General features: G+C 38.0%; 1 protein-coding gene across 1 annotated transcript in view; it reads right to left on the reverse strand.

The window, feature by feature from the left end:
• Nucleotides 1-1,755: 1,755 nt before the first annotated feature.
• The window catches only part of LOC116863188 (uncharacterized protein C7orf31-like), a 28,409-nt gene continuing 9,143 nt past the window's right edge, over nucleotides 1,756-21,021 (reverse strand). Inside the window, exons 3-8 of the mRNA XM_032850681.1 lie at nucleotides 19,324-19,353; nucleotides 15,709-15,890; nucleotides 13,176-13,264; nucleotides 6,049-6,223; nucleotides 5,631-5,722; nucleotides 1,756-2,688 (exon numbers count right to left, since the gene is read on the reverse strand). Of these exons, the coding sequence (XP_032706572.1) occupies nucleotides 1,867-2,688; nucleotides 5,631-5,722; nucleotides 6,049-6,223; nucleotides 13,176-13,264; nucleotides 15,709-15,890; nucleotides 19,324-19,353 (1,390 nt within the window). The 3' untranslated portion in view covers nucleotides 1,756-1,866. The remainder of the gene's footprint in view (nucleotides 2,689-5,630; nucleotides 5,723-6,048; nucleotides 6,224-13,175; nucleotides 13,265-15,708; nucleotides 15,891-19,323; nucleotides 19,354-21,021) is intronic.

Consider the following 21,021-nt stretch of genomic DNA (forward strand, 5'->3'; position numbering starts at 1 on the left):
GGCCTTAACAACCAGAGAGTTAGGAGTAGGTCTGACCTCCTCTTAGGAGTATTGAGGAGGTAGGACTATGGGCATTCACTCTACCCACCTCTATGCAGGAGTGACACAGCCTTCTCTCTTCACACATACCCACATAGAGGTGGGTAGAGTGAATGCCCATAGTTCTAATGCAGTTCTGTGTGGCTGCAATCCAGGGGAAAATGTGCAATTAAAACCCCCAATTCCTATACTGCAGAGTCCCATCTTCCAGAGTTTTTCAGAATTGTAGTCTGATAATAACCTGTATGATAAAAAGATCAAATTAATTTGAGAAATGTGTATATCACTCCCTTCCCCTTACATTCCCAGATATATTTCATATTAGAGTCTGTGGAGAATTCTGTGATTAGTAATGTGATGGTTTTGTTGCCCTCAGTTTTCTCCAATATTATTTTTATCACGTAACTTTTTGCATCTCATAATACCTAATATAACAAGTGCTCTAAAACTGAGATTGAAAAAAAAAATTCCATAATTTTGATCCAGAATAGTTTTAAAGGAGGTATAATTAAGTGACATGGTCAGGAAACATACAAAATAAATGAAATCTCAACAAAACACTCCTTAGAAATTCTTTATGAACTTTTCTTGATAAACTATGTCTAAAATATGCCTGTTGGCACATTAAATGAGTTGACTTGCATTTGAGGGTTAGCCAAACTCTTGGTAGACCCCTTCCAAAAATATATGGCTTTAGAGTAATGCTATCAAGCCATCTGCTATGATGTATATGTTTATGTCCCCCTAAAATTCATATGTTAAAATCCTAACTCCTAAAGTTTATTAAGAGGTAGGACCTTTGGGAGGTGATTATTTCATGAAGGTGGATCCCTCATGAATAGGGTTAGTGCCCTTAAAAAAGAGGCCCTGGAGAAATCCCTTGCCCCTTCCACCTTGTGAGGTTACAGGGAGAAGATGGCCATCAGTGAGGAAGCAGACACCAAATCTGCCAGTGCTATGACCTTGGACTTCCCACCCTCTAGAACTGTGAGAAGGAAGTGTTGTTGGTAAGATGCCTAGTTTATGGAATTTTGTTTTAGCAGCCCAAACAGACGAAGACACCATCCTTTCTTGCCACAATTAGAACTTACCAGTTACTAATTAAAGCCATTGTTAGATTTTCATAATAAAATCAATTTTTTTCCCTGCATAAAAGAAACAATTATGTTTCTCTGTCAGGGAGCTAAAGGAAAAGAAACATCTAGCTTTGAATGTGTGCGTGCAAAGCATTTTCGGTTTCATTTTTTCTACCAACTTATTTTGTCCACATGTTTACATTAAAAAAAAAACAGGGCCCATATATTTAACTTACTAAGTTAATGTAATTTATAGAGCTGTCTCGCAGACTCCAATGTCTGGGCATTCGAGTTTTGTCTTTTGTATTTGGTGTTATTTTGTACAAATATTTACAGAAAGGGACAGGGTTCACATTTATTAAGGTACTATAGTTGTATAGACATCTGTCAGTTACTGGGCATAGAAATTTCAAATACTCATTTTTGTAAAACAGTGAGGTAAACTTTGCCATACACATTGTTTTTCAAGATTTTGGAGAATTTCCTTGGAGTATAATTTGAAAATGAGATTAAAGACTTTAAATTTTTCTGGTTCTAATATTTTATTGAAATTGTTAAACTTTTCAAGAAGTAAGAACATCTCCTTTTCTGGGTTCCTCTGACCAGATCCTAACTTAAGTTCCTGAAAACATCAACTTCATTAGCAAGATCATTATGGCTCTTCTAGAAAACAGAATCCAACAACATGAAGAACTGTTACAGTTTTACTTTCCTTGCAAGAAGCTGGGTTCCAAAGGAAGGGATGAGTATCTCAGTTGTAGAAATAATAGGAATTATGGCCATAGAATTGGTGTTTCATCCCTGAATGCTCCTTATCCCTGAGATCTTTATGGTCTTGTAGAATCGATTTATGGAAACGTTTTTGTGCACCAGTTTTTGAAAAATTGTTCTTAAGCTCCAGCAGGTCAGTCTGAGGCTTGGCCACTCCAGCTCTGGGAATCCAACCCAGAACAGGTCTTGTTTCCTCATCGTTTTCTATGTCCAAGGACAACTGTTCTTCTCGCTTACTTAAAAAATGTTCTAAGTCAAAAGCTTCCACGTCTGGTTTACTTTCTAAAATACTAGGCTTATTAAGGCTAACAGAGTTTTGACACATACCACACTGGTCACGTATGACAGATTTAAACCGCTCATATGGAATATAATGGTTTGGGTTACAATAAGATACATGTTGGGGTTTTAATGCCAGCTGTCTCCAGTACAAATCTTCTATCTTTTTAGTATCAGTGATTTTTGGAAACGTTTTTACGTCACAAATGTTAGCCAGACCTTTTGTTGGGTAACCAGGTGGGGATGCATAGGCAGATAGCAGGTGTTGTTCTTGCTTAATCTTGTCTTCAATTTCCTGTTTTTTATGGGTGGCTCCCGCCAGTGTGTTATCACGAAGTGCCATCATTTCTGTAGAACTGGGTATAAAGGTATGAAAAGTACACAAAACTCTAGGGGTACAATCTGGACAGGAAGGTGGTTTTTGCTGGACAGTAGCCTCCAGAGGACGTCGGTTCTCAATCAGTCGAGCAATTCGTCCTTCCAAGGACCTTGGAGGTTTTAAAACAGGATGGAATTTTTCTTGCTGTAGTGGTGGGATAAAAAGGAGGAAATCAGTTAATAAATCTGGCATTGTAAGTTTATCACTACAAGTGGCAGGTCAAATTCGTACCCATTTTCACTGAGTAAACACGGGGTGGGTGTGGGAGTGCATAATGCAATGTTTGTTTGCTTATTTATTTATAGACATTGACATTTGTGCCATAATAAACACATGTTTTTCTCTTCTACTAATATGGAAAGGGGACAGATATTTTTACTTGGCTATAGAAAAACTCCTCTCTGTAGGAAGTCTTTGCTTTCAAACTTTCAGAGATATTGAAGGGATCTCAGGAGCAAGACTTCTGCCATCCCGAAAAGATGATGGTAACAGTTATGTGCAGTTATTTAAATCTCAGTGAAAGCTTTCTTTATTTGGCCAGTCCAGGCGTTCTTAAACCTTGGTTGAATCAGAACCAGCTTTGGAGCTGGGAGAAAAATGACATTCCTAAGCTTGATCCTCTGAGATTGTGATTCAGAGGTTCTGCAGTAGGGCTCAGGAATCTGCTTTTTTAACAAGCATCTTGGGTGAATGCTGAGGCCAGTGATGTGCTGTGCTTAGAGAAACACTCATCTGTGGGGAGCTTTTCATGTCTGTGCTTTTTGAGATGTTTTACCAATATTGTGAAGTATGTCTGGTAACTGCAAAAGTAGTGTGGGTATTTAAAAGGTTATTCATAGATGTCTGTGGTGAGGGGACAGGAGGAAGAGGGAGGAGTTGATGAAGAAGGGGCATGTGGAAACTTCCTGGAATGATGGTAATGTTCATTATATCCTAAGTGGTTGGGTTACAAAAATATGTGCATTTGTCAAAAGTCATTGAATGTATACTTAAAATCTGTGCAATTTCATTGAATGTGTATTTGCCTTAAAAGAAAAACTGCAATAAATTGAGCTCTGTTTAATGATACGCATGCTGAATATTTAAGGCTGAAGTATCCTGTTGTCTGCAATTTACTCTGAAATGTGTAAAACATAATAAAGTGTATTGATGGATGGTTGGAGGGATAGAAAGATGGATAGATTATGTGATAAAAGAAGTCTAGTAAAATGCTAATGGTAGAATCTAGACGGTGGGTAGATCAATGTTAACTGCAAAATTATTTCAACTTTCCATATGTTTGAAAATTTTAGTGACAGTATATTGAAGAAAATTTTAAAAAGAATGGATGGATGGTGAGGATGGAATTGATAGCAGAGATAATACAAACGAGAATGGTAACAAACTGTATTTTGGATTTAGAAAACAAAATGGATTTAGGAGTGTCTTCTTGGATCCTAATTTGCTTGGAGTTGGAGGAATTTCCATCTGTTATTAACAGATCTGTTACAACCTTTAGGCAATCAGGTTTGAGTAGATACTATGAAGAAAAAAAGAAACCCCAGCTCTTTGAAATACTGTGTTAAATTTTGATAAGGAAAAAGTCTAGGTTGTATCATATCCTACTTTACAGTGTCCTTTTATGCAAAAAGCAATTTTAAGTATCTGTATTTCTTTCTACTACAACAAAATATTTCAACACTTTGTACCACTACAACATGCTTTCCCAGAGTCCGTTATTTGTCTTTTAGAAACCAGCAAGACTCACTAAAACTTACTTTTAAACTAACTATTTTAGGCATATTTTATCTTGTTATTAATAAAAATTTAGTTGATGATTTATTGCAGAATAATTTTGCATATAATATACTCGACAACCATCCTTTGTATAATTATATATGTATTTTTTTGTAAACATGATAAAGCTGCTTTCCTATAGGGTCAAATCTGTGGAAATCTGGACAGCTGCTAAACATGCTTGACAATGTCAGTGTATGTATAGTGTTTTCTAGTATTAGAGAATATCTCCTGCAAGTGAAATATAAAGGAAAAAACCCTTCAGTGAATGATAAAGCACAGTCTGTGTAACTACTTCAGGTGTTTCGGTTTTATCACCTTGGGAAATAACTGAAGCTAATGTAAGATAAATGAGTTCAGTCTAAAAAGAGTTCATACTGAAATATCTTATAATTACCTTTTGTGGGTCTTTCCACAGTTTATATCTTTGAAAATACTAATTTTGTTTTAAAAACTATGTAGTTTTATAGGATAAAATCTAGGCCCTAAATAAAACAATATATGTGTATACTATTACATCATTATATTTCATGTATACAAGTAAATCAACAGATGATAATTTCTGTTACTAAGGGCTTGATCATTTCTTTCAGGTCATTTCACATAACTGATTAAAAAATCTGTATTAATATTGGCAGAGAGGGGGTGCCTGGGTGGCTCAGTGGGTTAAGCCTCTGCCTTTGGCTCAGGTCATGATCCCAGGGGCCTGGGATCGAGTCCCGCATCGGGCTCTCTGCTCAGCGGAGAGCCTGCTTCTCCTCATCTCTCTCTGTCTGTCTCTCTGCCTACTTGTGATCTCTCTCTCTGTCAAATAAATAAATAAATAAATAAAATCTTAAAAAAAAATATTGGCAGAGAATTTATTGCTTTCAATTTTAATTCAGCGAACTCAATTATTGTGGTTATTAGGAAGAGGCCCTATCTCTTCAAAAGCAGTGATACTGTACAAGATACACAAAATATAAAGATGCATGGAATTTATTAAGAATCGCATTAAAGGGTAAGCATTTGTAAACCGACTCCTTTGTAAATTTTAGAAGAATAGTATAGTAGAAAATCTGTTTAAAAAAAGAAAACATAAAACACCAGTGCTGTGAATAGGAAAAGAAACCTTGCCTGTTTTTGAAATAGTGGACAAGGAAGGGTATTCAGACTGGTTCAACTCAATTCAGAATTAACTTCTAAGATGAGTTAAATTATCCCTTTGCTAACTTGGTCACCATGACTCATGAAGCAAAGAAAAAGTGGTAGGAGCCTAACACCTGGATACTTTCACCCTAAATAACTGAGAGTTGACTGCAATTACTTACAGGCTCTGGGTCAAATCCTATCTGTCCCGTTAACTCTGCTACCTCCTTTTCATGGTAATCATCCAGTTCAAGGGGGTTCATGGGCCCCAGACCTTAATGGAAACATCACATCTTATTACATTGTTAGAGTAAATGAAGGATGACACTTAAATGACCTTTTACAGAAAAACTTACCCATTTCCCTTTGTAATATAATTAAAACAAATAAATTAAAAATGAATTTTACCTCCCTGTTTCTCACTAAGAGAAGCTTACCACCCACCCTAACTTCTTTTAGTACTTAGATTAAGAAACAGGGAAAAACACTAGAAGATATAAGTTATATAGATATAAGAAGATATAAGCTATATAAGATATAACAGCATCTCTCAAATATTCTAATTTTGTTCTTTTTACTTGGATTAAAGTAAACGCATACCTGTAAAATCATGAGTGTACGAAGTGATCCAATGGGACCTCTCAAGATTTCTTTGTATGTTGGCTTCTTTTAGAGAGCTAATAGGGTCCCACGAATTTAAAGAAGTGTTAGGAGCGAAGGTTTTAGGAGGTTTTGGGTAGAATATAGGCTTGTTTTTCTCAACGCATTTAGGAAACTAGAACATGAACATAAGAGTTTATCGTCATTAATGTTATCTAGTAGAATAAGGGCTGATTGACCATGTCAGCAGGAAGGAGGGTAAAGGAAATTCCAAGCTGAAATCAGATACTGTTTTTTTCCTTCATTAATTACTAACATTCTTCAACTTAACCATATTTAGAGTTAAATACAATATTTTATCGAAGGAATGGTGAGGTCTTTTCTGAAAGTTTTTTTGCTTTAGCAGGGACTCTGTCTGATAATGTACATTGGAGAAATGTCCCTGGGAATACTCTACCTCCAGTAACATTTTGTTAGAGATATAAAGGCTCTGAGGTACTCCTTTGGCTAAATACAGCCAAAGTTGTGTGCCTCCCACTTCTCTTTCCTTGCCTGAAATGGTACCATTTGATATATTAATTTTTTTTTTTTAAGAGAACGGGAGGCAGGGATGAGGAAAGAGAGAGAGAATCTTAAGCAGACTCCACGCCCAGGGCAGAGCTCGACACTGCTCATTCAGCCTGAGCCTAAATCAAGAGTCTGATGCTTAACCAACTGAGCCATCCAGTGCCCCATTTTACTGATTTCTGATGAAGTTTAAGTCACTCAAATTCAAATAAAAATTCTTATTCTGTTGACATAACTGTTTACTATGGATTTTATTTTGTATTTTCAAAAGGAGGTATAAAAGTAAATGAATGAGTTTCATCGTAGTCTTTTTGGCTCTTTAGAAATTCACTTTTTCTCAGATTGATGACACTCAATAAATATTTACTGAGTACCTATATGGGCAAGGTAGTTGCAGGGAACAAAGATGGATCAGAAACAAGTCATCTAGGAATATTGACTAGAGGGGAGATAAGGCATGGACATAAGTGACTATAAGATGAAAAGTAACTCTTTGTTATAAAAGAGGTTAAGAAAGAAGTATTTGTTAAAAAAAAAAGTAAGAATTGTTTGTAAATTCAGAGGAGGAAGAGATTGATTCCAGCTGAATAGGGAAGTAGAGCTAGGAGCAGAGAAGAAGGGAGACAAGAGACCATGTTATGTTATTTTACAGAAATAGGCCTTTAAGGACATGCAGAGATGGGGAGGCCCAAGGAATAGTAAGAGCAAAGGTATGGATGGTGGTGGAAGTATTGAATTAACTTTCTTGAACACTATGCATTTGTCCTGACAGGCCCACCCTTACCATTTGCAGGTCTTAGGGCTAGAGTATAGTGAGAGCCCACATTCCATCAGCCTAACTAGCTTAATTTATAAATTAAGCAAATAAGCTGCTAAAGAAATAAAATGTGTTTCATTCTTCTACCTTGACAGAATACCTTCATGACAACTTGGAAGACCACGTTCAAATTTAGACTTCTTTGACCATCCTAATTCTGTATTGGGATATGGTAGTTCAGAAAGAGCTAGTCGGTGGCTCTTGGCCTCAGCATCTCTTACGGCTTTCTTCCTGCCCCCAATTCCATCCCAAATGATGAAGTGTCTTGAATATAAGGGTACCCTGGCCCTAGATTCAAGCTCCATTATGCCTTTTACCTCTGCTTCCAGCAAACAGCCACCACTTGGCCACCCCTTTGAGCTAGAGGTATATACTAGCTTAGAAGCAGTGTCAACCCTTGGGAGGATGGACCTGAGGAAGAGACCCCCATGAAGGCCCTAGTACTGGGGTCAGTGCCATTTTGTCAAGGATTTCTTCAGTCCAACATCAGGCTGGGGTGGGAGACTGGGGAACATGGGCTCTTGATAGATATATCCCCTTGTACCCACAAACATTCTGTTCCATAGGGAGGGGTACTGCCAGAGGAAGGCTAAGGCTGGGCCAAAAGGCATGGGGCCTCCTAAAGTTCTGGATCTAAGGATGATGCTGATTATAGCAACCTTTTGAAGTTGGAATGATTCCCATTTTCCATATATGGAATAGTCATGGTAAAAGGCACTTGACAGAAGACTGTTTCAAGTATTAAGTAATCACCTCTATAAACCTTTAACAAATATGTGGCTTATTCTTTGTTCTCTCTCTCTCTTTTAAAATATTTTATTTTTTTGACGAAGAGAGAGAGCACAGCATGGGGAGCCGCGAGCAGAGGAAGAAGGAGAAGCAGACCCCCACTGAGCAGGGAGTCCGACATGGGGCTCCATCCTAGGACCCTAGGATCATGACCTGAGCCGAAGGCAGACACTTAACGACTGAGCCACCCAGGTGCCCCATTCTTTGTTCTCTTTATCATGATTTGCAAAGGCAACTTAGAAATAAGGACTTTTTAAAAAATATTGTTCCAAGGGGCTGGATTAATCCTGTGTCTTAATCTAGTTTAAATAACTGTAATGATCTACTGAAATGCAGGCAAGGGTACAGAGGAAGAAAGAAGGGGATGTGAGATTTTATTGGAACCTGTGGTGTCTTGGAAAGAGTTTAAAGAGTCAGGAATAGGGACACCTAGATGGCTCAGTCAGTTAAGTGTCTGCCTTTGGCTCAGGTCTTGGTTCAAGTCCCACATCCGGCTCCTTGGACAGTGGGGAGCTTGCTTTTCCCTCTGTCTACCACTATCCCTGCTTGTACACACTCTCTCTCTCTGACAAAATCTTAAAAAAAAAAAGAGTCAGGAATATTTGAGAGTGGAGAGCTGGCCGATTTTCAGTATGTTAAGGCAATGGTATTCTGAGAGGATGGTAAGAGAGGGGCTGCTGGTGATCATCCCTCCACTCGATAGGAATTCGTTGATCCAATGTACTATTCACAGGGTGACGTTTGTGTTTGATACCCAAGACAAGTACAAAAGCAGGAAGGAATTCCGGTTCCTGAGATATTATGTAGCTAGGCAGATACTCCAGTCTGCAAAGGAGTGGTGTCAGTTGTTTTAACTGTGGAATACATTTTCAGAGGAGTGGTGCCATATAAATTGTAGTTACATTCCCCGGTAGCCCATAAAGCCTGTCTAACTCATAAGTCACCTAATAAACATTTACTGAATACCTGGTACGTGCACAACTATATGCAGGCATCTGTGGTAAGGACCCAAACTCCATAAGTTGCCACAGAATAACAGAAATTAATACTATTACAACACATTAACAAAACCAAGGAATTAAATATCGTTTTTTGTTCTTAGTCTTGAATGATGGCACTTAATCAGGTTTAATAGGGGTAATAAGAACAGGTTTATTTTGGAGACCACTTTGCCCTTTGGAGAGTTTAGTACTGGGTATCCTGGCTCCTTAGTGGATCATGTTTCACTTAATTCTTTTATATCAGCATCATTTTACATTAAGTTGTGATTAGAATTTTTTTCATTTATATATGAAATGAATAGAGAACACAAGAGAGTGTGTGTGTAAATAAGAGATGAGAGACTGACAGAGATACTTTCCTTTGGTATCTAGCTAGGACTTGGGAAGAAAGTGGAAGGGAGAAGAAGTTGCACAATGGAGGGAAAGTCTGCCTGTGATGGAGGAGGAAGAGTGGAGGGACCATAAACGGGGAAGCCTGCAGGGTAGAGAAGAGAGCGCCTACCAGTTTATTTTCCATTCTGGATGCATTAGCTGTTGCTGGAGATGAGCAGGTGGGAGGGTGGGGCCCAGGGTCCTGGTGGTGATGGGAGGTGAACTGTGGGCAGCCAGTTATTTGATGACACATCTTTAAAGGAGGAACCTGTGTCCTTGCCATATCATTGTGGTTATTTGAGGATGAGTGTGGATTATGGGTGTTCTTGTGGAGAGACAGAACTGTCCTAGGAATGAGGAATGTATCTCTAGGAGGGGAATGGGCACTTCAGATTAGAAAAATAGCAGGTGGTTCAAGCAGGAAACCACAATCCTCTGTAGGGGTGATAGTAGTGGATGCTCTTTCCAAAGGAAGCCAAAGGTCTTTCCAAATATTTACAGTTAAGGAAAATTGGATAGCAGGCTCAGTTAGGCTTTGAAAACGGTTTGTTGGTTAGAGAGGTTTATGGCACTTGACCTCTGTGGTTATTATATCTCATCTTACTGAAAAGGTCATTACAAGGGGCAACTGGGTGGCTCAGTTGGTTAAGTGTCTGACTCTTAATTTTGGCTCAGGTCATGATCTCAGGGTCATGAGCTTGAGCCCCTGTGTTGGGCTCTGAGCTGAGTCTGAAGCAGAAGGCAACATTTAACCCTAAGCTTTCTGTCTACTAATAGTTCTGAGTGCTCTTACATGCATTTGATTCTCAAGACAACCCTATGAGGTAGAGTGCATTACCATTGCTATTTTATCTATGAGGAAACTGAGGTAGTAAAGGGTTAAATGTATTATTCAGGGCCATACAACTGATAAATTTTAGAGCCAGGAGCTGCACCACTTTAAAATGTATACTCTTTACCAAATGTTACACATGTTGCCTTATTGGCTTGGATAGAAACACTAAAATATGGCTTCTGGGGTTTTCTGTTCTATAGCCAGGAGATATATTTTGGAACGACTTAAGTTACTCATGTCCTTACCCCTCCCTCCCACCCTCAGAGAATGACGATTATAATTATGACATCAGTTATGATGTGAGTAGAGTACAGCCTGAGAATTGGGATTTCTAAAAGCACCCCAGGTGATTCTAATGTGCAGCCAAGGTTGAGAACCACTGCTCAAGCAATAGGAAAGGTAAATACTATAAAAATATTCTCCTTTAACAAAAATAGAACATTGCAGATAAAGTTGATCACTTCCCCCAGTGAAGCGGTGAAAGGCAGGGGAGGACAAGTATAGGTATTATCCTAAAGGGGGAAAAATGAGTCATGAGATACTCCCATCAAGCTCAGTATTAATTTTATTTTTTTTGTCCAGCAAAGTGCAAAACTTGATTAGAATTAGGGATAAACCAGAAAAATAATTGAGAAGTTAACAAAATTAGAATAGATTAAGAAAAGATTAATCATTGGAAGAAGAGTCAGATAAATCAGTCAAAAATATTTACATACAAAGTGCTATGGGAAATATACATATTATAAAATATTCCATTTTTTTAAGGTTTTATTTATTTGAGAGAGAGATCACAAATAGGCAGAGAGGCAGGCAGAGAGAGAGAGAGAGGGGAAGCAGGCTCTCTGCTGAGCAGAGAACCCTATAAAATATTCCATTTTTTAAGAGCTTATAACTTAGTTGAAATATGAAATACATGTGAAAAATTACTGGTTACTATAAGTGTTACAGAGGGGTGCCTGGGTGGCTCGGTGGGTGAGCCTCTGCCTTGGGCTCAGGTCATGATCCCAGGGTCCTAGGATCGAGCCCCGCATCAGGCTCTCTGCTCAGCAGGGAGCCTGCTTCCTCCCCACCCACCTTCTGCCTGCCTCTCTGCCTACTTGTGATCTCTGTCGAATAAATAAATAAAATATTTAATAAAAAAATAAGTTATAGAAAGTCAGAAAGGAGAAATCACTTCTATTGGAGTAATAATGCTTATAAATTATAGCACTTTCTATTTTTCAAAGTGCTTTTATATCATTCATATCCTCATATCCTGTGAAGTTTATAGGACAGATTTTACTGAAATCATATAGGTACATTTTACTAGTGAAAGCTCAGAGAAGAGAAACAGTATTTCTTATATCACCAAGAGAACAAATGGCAGAAATAGGAATAACTGGAACACAGGTCTGCTGATCTGGTTCACTTTTTGATGTGCAGCAGAAACAGAGTTATGCTGAGCCCTGAGGAATGAGCAAGTCTGAGATAGGCCAAGGGACCCTGAAAGGAGAGCACTCCAGGAGTGGGTCATGGCCATCCGCCTGTTCAGGGACCGGGAGCTGAGCCAGGCTGTAGGAAGTAAGGAAGGCCAGACTCTGAAGGGTCTTTGGAGCTCAGTTAAAGCCTTGGGATTTACACTTAAGTAAAGTGGAGCTAGTCAAGATTGTTGCAAAGGGGCAAGATATGGGGACAGCAGCGTTTTCCTGAGCAGGACGAAGGGAGGGAGATTGAGAGAAAGAACTGAGCACAGAGCTGGAGACCTGGGCTATAACGTGTAATGACAGAATAGTCTCAAGAAAAACTTCTATTTATAGGTTGCTTTGATACACAGTTTGCATGGAAGAATGAAAGAGGTCCAGTAAGATAGATGATTCTTTAAGAATTTTTCTTGATGTACAACTTTACAAAGAACAGACACGAAATTGCTTCCTTCAGAGGTGACCGTGTGACACTGCAGGGACCACACTCCAGCCTGCCACAGTCGTCGCCTCAAATAAAATTCAAATGTTTCTAGCCTTGTATAATTATTTCTTGCCCACTTCATGGATTCTTAGATGCAAGAGGATGATATATGGAGAATGCTTGGCACTGCCTCTCACAAACTAACTGGTCAGCTCTTGTAATTTTCAAATGTGTAGATCTTTTCCTTCATGATTTAAAATTTTTTCTTTCTATCTACGTGGAGTCCTGGTACAGAGGTTAAGAGCAGAGACTGGAGTCTGACAAGCTTGAGTTCTATGATTATAAGATATCCACAAACTCTCTGAGCCACAGAAATGGGAATGATGACACTAAGTTTTGGAGTTCATGTAAGGGCTAAGTGATATACTGTATCCAAAGTGCTTAGTGTGTAGCAATTTCTCAATGCACAGTGGCCACTGTTTTATTTTTTATTCTACACAAATATAGTGCTTGGAACAATAAATTGTAAATCTTCCTGAAAAATTTTCATTTACTCTGTATATTTGGAGTTACTTAATATGCTGTGAATTATAAGAATAGAGTTGGGGAGTACACAGTGAGTGAAATGCAGCCTTCCACCTTCTTTGAGTGGGGAACCTTTTTTTGGAATCATGGAAATATTATATAACTGCCCAAAGTATATGAAATCAGCTAAGAAAATAAAGAATGTGTATCATGGTCAAAATCTCAAGTTTTTTAACCAGATAGAAAATAAAAGAATCCATCTTTTGGGTTTTTATAAATGTGTACAGTAAAAACATTTTTTACTTTGTTTTAAACACCCATTTTATAAGGTACTTACATCATAGTATACACCCTGGCCTGGCCAAATCAAGCCTTTCTTCTTTGAATCCATTGGGAGATCAAGCAGTTCATATCTGTAAGGATTACCTGAAATTTTCAGGAAGAACGCAGTTATCCTGAACATACAAGAAAGTTTTTTGTGAATGGGGTTTTGGGGAGCAATAAAGAGAAATGAGATGATGGTGTAGAGAACAATGCAGGTGCACGTTTTAGCTACTGTTATAGCTTTGTTTGAATTCTTCCTCCTCTTAATGAGCAGCACACGGGCCACACACAGTGAGACTGAGCCTCTAACCTGAGGTGTGGCCAGCAGCACAAGAGAGCCCTGTACTGCACCTCTCTGATTAATGAAAGGGATTCCCAGGTAAGTTGTTAACTTTTTTTAAAATTAACATATAATGTATTATTAGCCCCAGGGGTACAGGTCTGTGAATCATCAGGCTTATACAATTTACAGCACTCACCATACCACATACCCTCCCCAATGTCCATATTCCAGCCACCCTATCCCTACCCCCCACCACCCAGCAACCCTCAGTTTATTTCCTGAGCTGAAGATTCTCTTATGGTTTTTCTCCCTCTTGATCCCATCTTGTTTCATTTTTTCCTTCCCGACGCCCCAAACCCCCAACGTTGCCTCTCAAATTCCTCATATCAGGGAGATCATATGGTAATTGCCTTTCTCTGATTGACTTATTTCGCTTAGCATAATACCCTCTGGTTCCATCCATGTCATTGCAAATGTCAAGATTTCATCTCTTGTGATGGCTGCATAGTATTCCATTGTGCATATCTACCACATCTTCTTTATCCATTCATCTGTTGATGGACATCTAGGTTCTTTCCATAGTTTGGCTATTGTGGACATTGTTGCTATAAGCATTCAGGGGCATGTGCCCCTTTGGATCATTACATTTGAATTTTTAGGGTAGATACCCAGTAAGTTAAAATTTTCCTGGATCCTCTTTCTGGTCTCTGAAGGCTTGGCAAATACATTTCTATACCACATGATTTGGGCTTTCTTTGACCAAATATCAAGACATAGAATTAGTACTTGCTTACCAAAAAGTTATTGCAAGAGAACATTTTAAAGACTCTAGCTTCTTAGGGATTAGTGGTGGTTTGATAAACTTTATGAAACACAGCATGGCCTCCACTGATCCTGTAATAAGTCCGCATTAAAGAATGCTCTAACATCCATCCTCAGGGGTAATAAGAGTGAAGGTTGGCATTTAGTGAACATTTACCATGTACCAGTGCTGTACTAAATGTTTTATATCTATTATCACATTAGCATGAGGAACGTATTGTTATTTCCACTTTAACAAATGAAACTGAGGCACAAAGGATATAAGCAGCTTGCCCAAGATCACACAGCTAGTAAGTTGAATAATTCAAACTCAGGCAATGTGGTACTAGGGCCTGCACTCTTAACCCATATACTATTGATTTCTATTAGAGAAAAGTTAAAGTAACTGTAAAAAAAAGAGTAGGAAACCTAATGCAATAGTAGTTTTTGGAAAGGTCATTTATAAGGTCATACAATATACTCATTTTTTTAATACTCATCTTTTTAAAGTCCTCCAAGAGGAACTTTGCTATGGTCCATGGTACATGGCAGAGCTAGAATTCTATCCATGTAGTCTGACTCCATAGCTCTTAAACACTCCACTATTATGTCTCTCAAAATGTTACTATGTCCTAATGAGGTACTGAAGCCGATATTGATGATGGTAAACATTTGGACCTCAATATTTATGTACAGAGGAACTGCATTATAGGACAGGTCTTGGGTCTTCCCTTCCTCAAAGCCTAAATTTATTCAACAAATGTCTTTCTCTGCCAACCATGCACCTTTTCTGTTACCTTCAATTACCTCTTCTCTAGTATGTTCAGTCTTTCTCCATAGGTTTTTTTTCTTTGTGTTAAGGTGTCTAGTGTAGGGGAATCTTGATGACTAGTATATGGGCTTACTATCCTAATACACATCTGGAAAGACCCCAAGGTTTGGATCTGAAGAAGATGCCCCAAGGTGTTAAGAGGACCTAAACAAACTGTTCCCATTTCCTTCCGAGTGTTATTTCAGTGACAGCCTTTCAGTTTCATCACAACTGCTATACTCATGTCTAGACCCTGATGATCTGATCCACATATCATACTTGTGCTGATCACCTGAACTAGGGTGAAATCTTGAAAAGGTAAACCATGAGAGAGAGTGGAAAGGAAATGAAAATAGAAAATACAGGTAGAATAAAAACAATGCTACAATGTTTGGTTTCTGATTCTACCATGGAAGGCTCTGTATGAAGAAGAAAAGTTAAGAGCACCTGCAGAGAATCTGATGTACTTGGTCTGTGGTAGGGTCCCAGATAATTCTAAAGTGCAGCCACTGTTAAGAACAACTTTCATAATCTACTGGTGGGTCACACTTTTGTGACTTGAGTCCTTTGCTCTACTTAGTTAATTTTATTATTGAATACAATTCAAATATGAGAAGACTCAATACTGTTCTGATATCAAATCACATTTACCTCTTGTTTTCAAAATCGTTGTACCATAAGCCTTCGTTGGCACAGTGGGAGGAAATGGCTGTTGGCTTCGGGCCTTAATGCCTGTGTAGAGATCCTTAGGTGATGTAAACGTCGGGAACATGGCACCACGGGAGATGTGTGTGTGGTATGGGTGTTCAATCGGATATGAGGAACAGATTTCTCTGAGATTTAGTTGAGCAAACAAAACAGAAGTGCAATTGAAAAAAATTAATCATCAAGTATTTATTGGGATTCTTCTGGCAGGTACTGTTCTAATCTCTGGGGATATGACAGTGAGCCAAAGTCCCTGGACTCAGGGAGTTAGCTTTCTGGTGGAGTATATTCCACTAAACATGAGATTTTCTTAATTTTGCTAGACAAATTAATTTTTAAAGTAAATAATACTGAATTATTTATTGGTGTTTAACTCTCACGACTATTGCAGAAGATACATGAAATTTGTAGTTTTTAGAATACTATAGGAAGTATTTCCAGTTGCTTTTCAATTCCTGCCACTTGTTTTAAGAGGATTCCAGTACTTTATTTTATGGGATCATTTTGGGCATTCAGTATGCAGAGTGATCTCTAATCATTTTGCATTGAACTTTCAATCTAGGCCATCTGTTTCTTTTAAGCAGTCAATCAACAAACTATCCTGCCTCTTTATGCATGCAGTACTGTTTAGAAATCAAAAAGCCGAGGGGCGCCTGGGTGGCTCAGTGGGTTAAGCCTCTGCCTTCGGCTCAGGTCATGATCCCAGGGTCCTGGGATTGAGCCCCGCATTGGGCTCTCTGCTCAGCAGGGAGCCTGCTTCCTCCTCTCTCTCTCTCTCTCTGCCTGCCTCTCTGCCTACTTGTGATCTCTGCCTGTCAAATAAATAAATAAAATCTTAAAAAAAAAAAAAAAAAAAAGAAATAAAAAAGCCGAAAATTGCTAGTGTGCTGATGGAAAAAAAACAAGTTAAAAAACCCACAGGGATATAATTTTCCTATGATTTGAAAAACTAGCAGAGTTCTTAAAAGAACTAGCAGAGCGTTAAAAAAATTGTGAGAGCTGGCCCAGATTTGGGCCCTTACTGCTTCCTTGGCTCACTGATGCAAATCTGTACTGAATTCAGCAGCCTTGGCATCTTGGTGGGCTCTCTGAAATACCTAGCAATATAAGATTCTTAACAAGTTCCTGGTCTCTCCTAGATACCACAAGAAGTTAAGGTTGATTTGTAAGAGAAAAAGTTGACTCCAAGCAAAAGTCATTCACAAGGCCAGCTAGTTTTTTCTGTTTTTGTGTAAAGTGGCTGATTTTCTTGCCCTTGTCACAAACTATTCTCAGGTGAACACATTTTTGCTTTGGGTGTAGCATCATCTTATTGTGAATCACTAAGCACTTTTCTGACTTATTTACTTTGCTTAAAAAGCACCACATCAACTATTACATGCTTGGTATGAGGCACAAGCTCATCAACTCTGTGATGACATGAGAACATAGAATCAAGACTTTCATTCCTCAATTCTAACTGACTGATGTCCCTCGTAATCATAAAACCACTAGCCTAGTAACTGCTTTGAGTGAAGCAATGCCAGCTGCACTTCATTTTATAGAAGACACAATAATTTCCATTTATTCTAAATAAATATTTCCATTGTCTAATTTGGTGGATTCTGTAGTTCACTATCCCTCTTGAATTCACTTCCCCTTACAAATTGGCTTGAAAATAAGTGATCATTTATAGTTTGAGCAAACTATTTGTGTGAATAAAACAGGAATGAACACATTTTTGCTCATGGAGAGGATGTCCAGTCTAAGTTAGGAAAAGGATGGAGTTTACTGAGGTCTAGTAAAAAGCCCATGTTCTAGGGGAAGTTCTTAGATATTCAGAGCCTTGGGTGACTGCAGGTGAAGTGGTCAGGAAGCGGGGACCTGGGCAAGAAAGAGACCCCGGAGACAGTGGAGAATGAAATGAGAAAGGCTGGGGTTCAAATACTGTCCAACAGTCAAAGACATTTAGTCACAAAACATATTGAAAAGAATGGCTGAGTTAATAGAGTGTAATGATTGTCTCAATATGTGCTAATTAACTTACTTATCTGGGAAGAAGATTTGTCCTGATTCTCTTGGATTTTTTCCTAGTATGTGTCAGTTTGAGCAAAGATGGATGAGTTAGTGGGAATGGGGAATCAATGAGGGATTAAATTTTTTAAACTTCCAGTGCTATTTCCCACAGACTTGATGAAGTTTAAGGAAATGTGGTATGACTGTTTCGTAAAATGGTCACATTTGTACAAAGATATCTCAGTGGGTAATGTGGAAGGTCCTGAGACATTGTAACTACTGTATGAATAGGAATTATACTCAGAGGACATTGCCTTGACATACTGTTAATCCCAACAATATCTACAACAACAACAACAGTAAAGCATTTATATGCTAGGCCTTGTGCTAACTGCTTTATCTCTAACCTTTATCAGAGGATCATTCAACAAGCTAAATAAATGCTAGCATGCTCCCAGAGGTCAGGGCAGGGTGACCCCATTTTCAACTAATCTGATGTTGGTTAGGACTTCCTGACAAAGGCCATTACATTGGTTTTCATTGTATCTTGTTCTCATCACAAAGACATGAACGGAAAGTAGAGATTGAGGCCAAGATCATGTTAAATTACAAAAAAATCACAAAAATTTCGTAAGCCATTTTCCCCCCCTGGGGATTGGTTCCCTTGATAGAAAGCTTGCAAAATGTGTATACATAGTTATTGGGTCCTTTTGGTTTTGTCTGTAGCTAGGATTTTGGCTTTGTGAAGAAGGGATAAAAGGTTAGGAAGTTAGGAAGGCATGGAGTGGCCCTGATTAATTATGATCATTTGGGATGAAGGCAGAAATTTTTTCCCCTCAGATTCTAGAAACTGTTTCCTAATTAATAGTATTGAGTTATTTCTGGTAATGATTTAGCAAAACATATTTTACTCTAAGACCTGCAAGCTATGGACTCTGTGTGTCTTCAGTCTATGTATAATACAAGATTTTATTCAATATCTTGTATATATTATAAAGGTTATTTTTGTTTGTTAAAAAATCTGAGTAAAGTATGGATTTTAGTTAATAGCAATGCATCAATAATGGCTCATGAATTATGACAAATATACCATACTAATATAGGATGTTCTTAATAGGGACACTGGGTATGAGGTATATAGGAGTTCTATACTATTTTTCAAGTAATTCTGTAAGTTCAAACTGTACTAAATTAAAAAGTTTATTAAAAAAAGGTTAGCAGTATATAATACCAGCCTCTTCTCCCATGTTAAAAAATCTTTCGTGAGGGGCACCTGGGTGGCTCATTCGTTAAGCGTTTGCCTTCAGCTCAGATCATGATCCCAGAATCCTGGGATTGAGCCCCACATTGGGCTCCCTGCTCAGCGGGGAGCCTGCTTCTTCTCTCCTCCTCCCCCGCTAGTGATCCCTCTCTCACTGTGTCTCTCTCTGTCAAATAAATAAAATCTAAAAAAAAAAAAAAAAAAAATCTTCCATGAAAAGGTGTATTTATCCTCACACTATCTGAGGATTGCCAATATTTCTTTCTTGATTCTAACAGGGAAGGAAAATATAAGTATATACTTACCCTACTGTTGAATTAGGTGGTTTGGGTATCCTAGAATAAAAACAGGAAATAAATCCCAATTTTTAATATTAAGGACTTTTAAAAGCATACATTCCTTTTAGAAATTTGCTTAAGAATAACGATATATTGCACTTTCAAACTACAGTGTCTTTACGATAATATTCTTGATTGGCTTTCTGGAACACTGGGTATTGGCCAGACAGATACGATGTCCTCATATCTCAGTTCTGTCGATCCATCTAACTTTAGTCCCACTCACCACCCATTTTGCATTTCCTATTTGCAGTGCAGGTGCAGGACTTACTGCTTCTACTGATCATATGGTTTTGGTTCTTATTGACATTCACCCTCATACTCAGGCAATAGCCAAAGTGCTCAGAGGCAGCCTGACATAATGCATGTGGTGCAATTACATGACCTAAAGTGACCTGAGTAGGGCCTGGTGGGACAAGATGTGTAAGTGCTGTGTGTGCTTTGTCCCTTTGCCCAGGATTGCTGATCTCTCATGATAGTAAATATTGCCCAGTTGACAGAAGGGCTAGAACAAAACTGAACAAGTTCCTGGAGGCATGTCTTTTCTGAATCAGTTCATTTGAGGCCAAGATCATGTTAAATTACAAAAAAAGAGCCACAGTTGTGTATTTACTAATTACTCTGAGCCCTGCCTGCCAAGAAATAATACTGAACCTCGGGAGCAAAGTCCACACTAGAGGAGGACTGTTACCTGCTTTTATTGGACTCAACACTTAGTTTCAGCCTATGCAGATATTTCTGAAATATTTCAGGCATGAAAAATGAATATAATGTTATCTGTTGATGGCAAAGATCCATAAAATAGAGTATACTATTCAATTTTTGTATGTTTATTTAGAAAGTGGTACATAAGCTATATACTTTTTTGAGTCCACAGTGTATTATAAACACATAGTTCACATTAATTTTAAGAGACTTATATCTTTCTTTATTTGGACTCCAGGTTTGTAGGCTTGAAACTAGTAAAAACAAAAACAAAAACAAAAAAACCCTGAAATATATCTTCCAGTTATATTTGTGGTTGAGTTGGGATGGGGGGGCAGTGAATATGAAGAATCCCAGGGGTCTTGTTACTAGGGTGGCTATGAAACATTAAATCAGCATCTAAAATTTTTCTCAAGTGACAAATTTAGCTATGCTATTGACAAGTATATACCTAAAATGCATTTACTTTAAAATGGAAAAAATAAAGGAAAGCTTTTCAAAAAATTACAAGTTTGAAAGTTTGAATAAAAATTAAAAATGCTCAGAGACACCAGTTCCTTGACTTGAACCAGTCCATTATTTTACTGCTGCACTCTACATTTACTTTTCAAAGTTTACTGATCCCAAAGGGATAAGCAGAGCCTACCAACCACAAAATTCATGTCTTTTTGGCTCCCTCTTGTGGCTGAACTCTGTATTAACTTTCTTCCTATAAATAGTCCCAACAGTTCTAATAGTTAAAGGTAAAGAAGTGGTATTTTCATTTTTAGTTCAGTGTTGTCAATGTTTTCTTTTTATCTGAAAATTAAAAAGTATGCTTTTGTAATAATGTACAACAAACTATTTCAAAGAGGAAAACATAATATACTGGAAAATAATTCCTCTAAGCAAAGGATAAATTAAAAATATTCCTTATCCAAAAAGGAGACTAAGGGAGTAATTTTATTACACATTATTTGT

The sequence above is a fragment of the Lontra canadensis genome, unplaced genomic scaffold, assembly GCF_010015895.1.
Source record: "Lontra canadensis isolate GAN:19392208 unplaced genomic scaffold, GSC_riverotter_1.0 scaffold663, whole genome shotgun sequence".
Classification (NCBI taxonomy): domain Eukaryota; kingdom Metazoa; phylum Chordata; class Mammalia; order Carnivora; family Mustelidae; genus Lontra; species Lontra canadensis.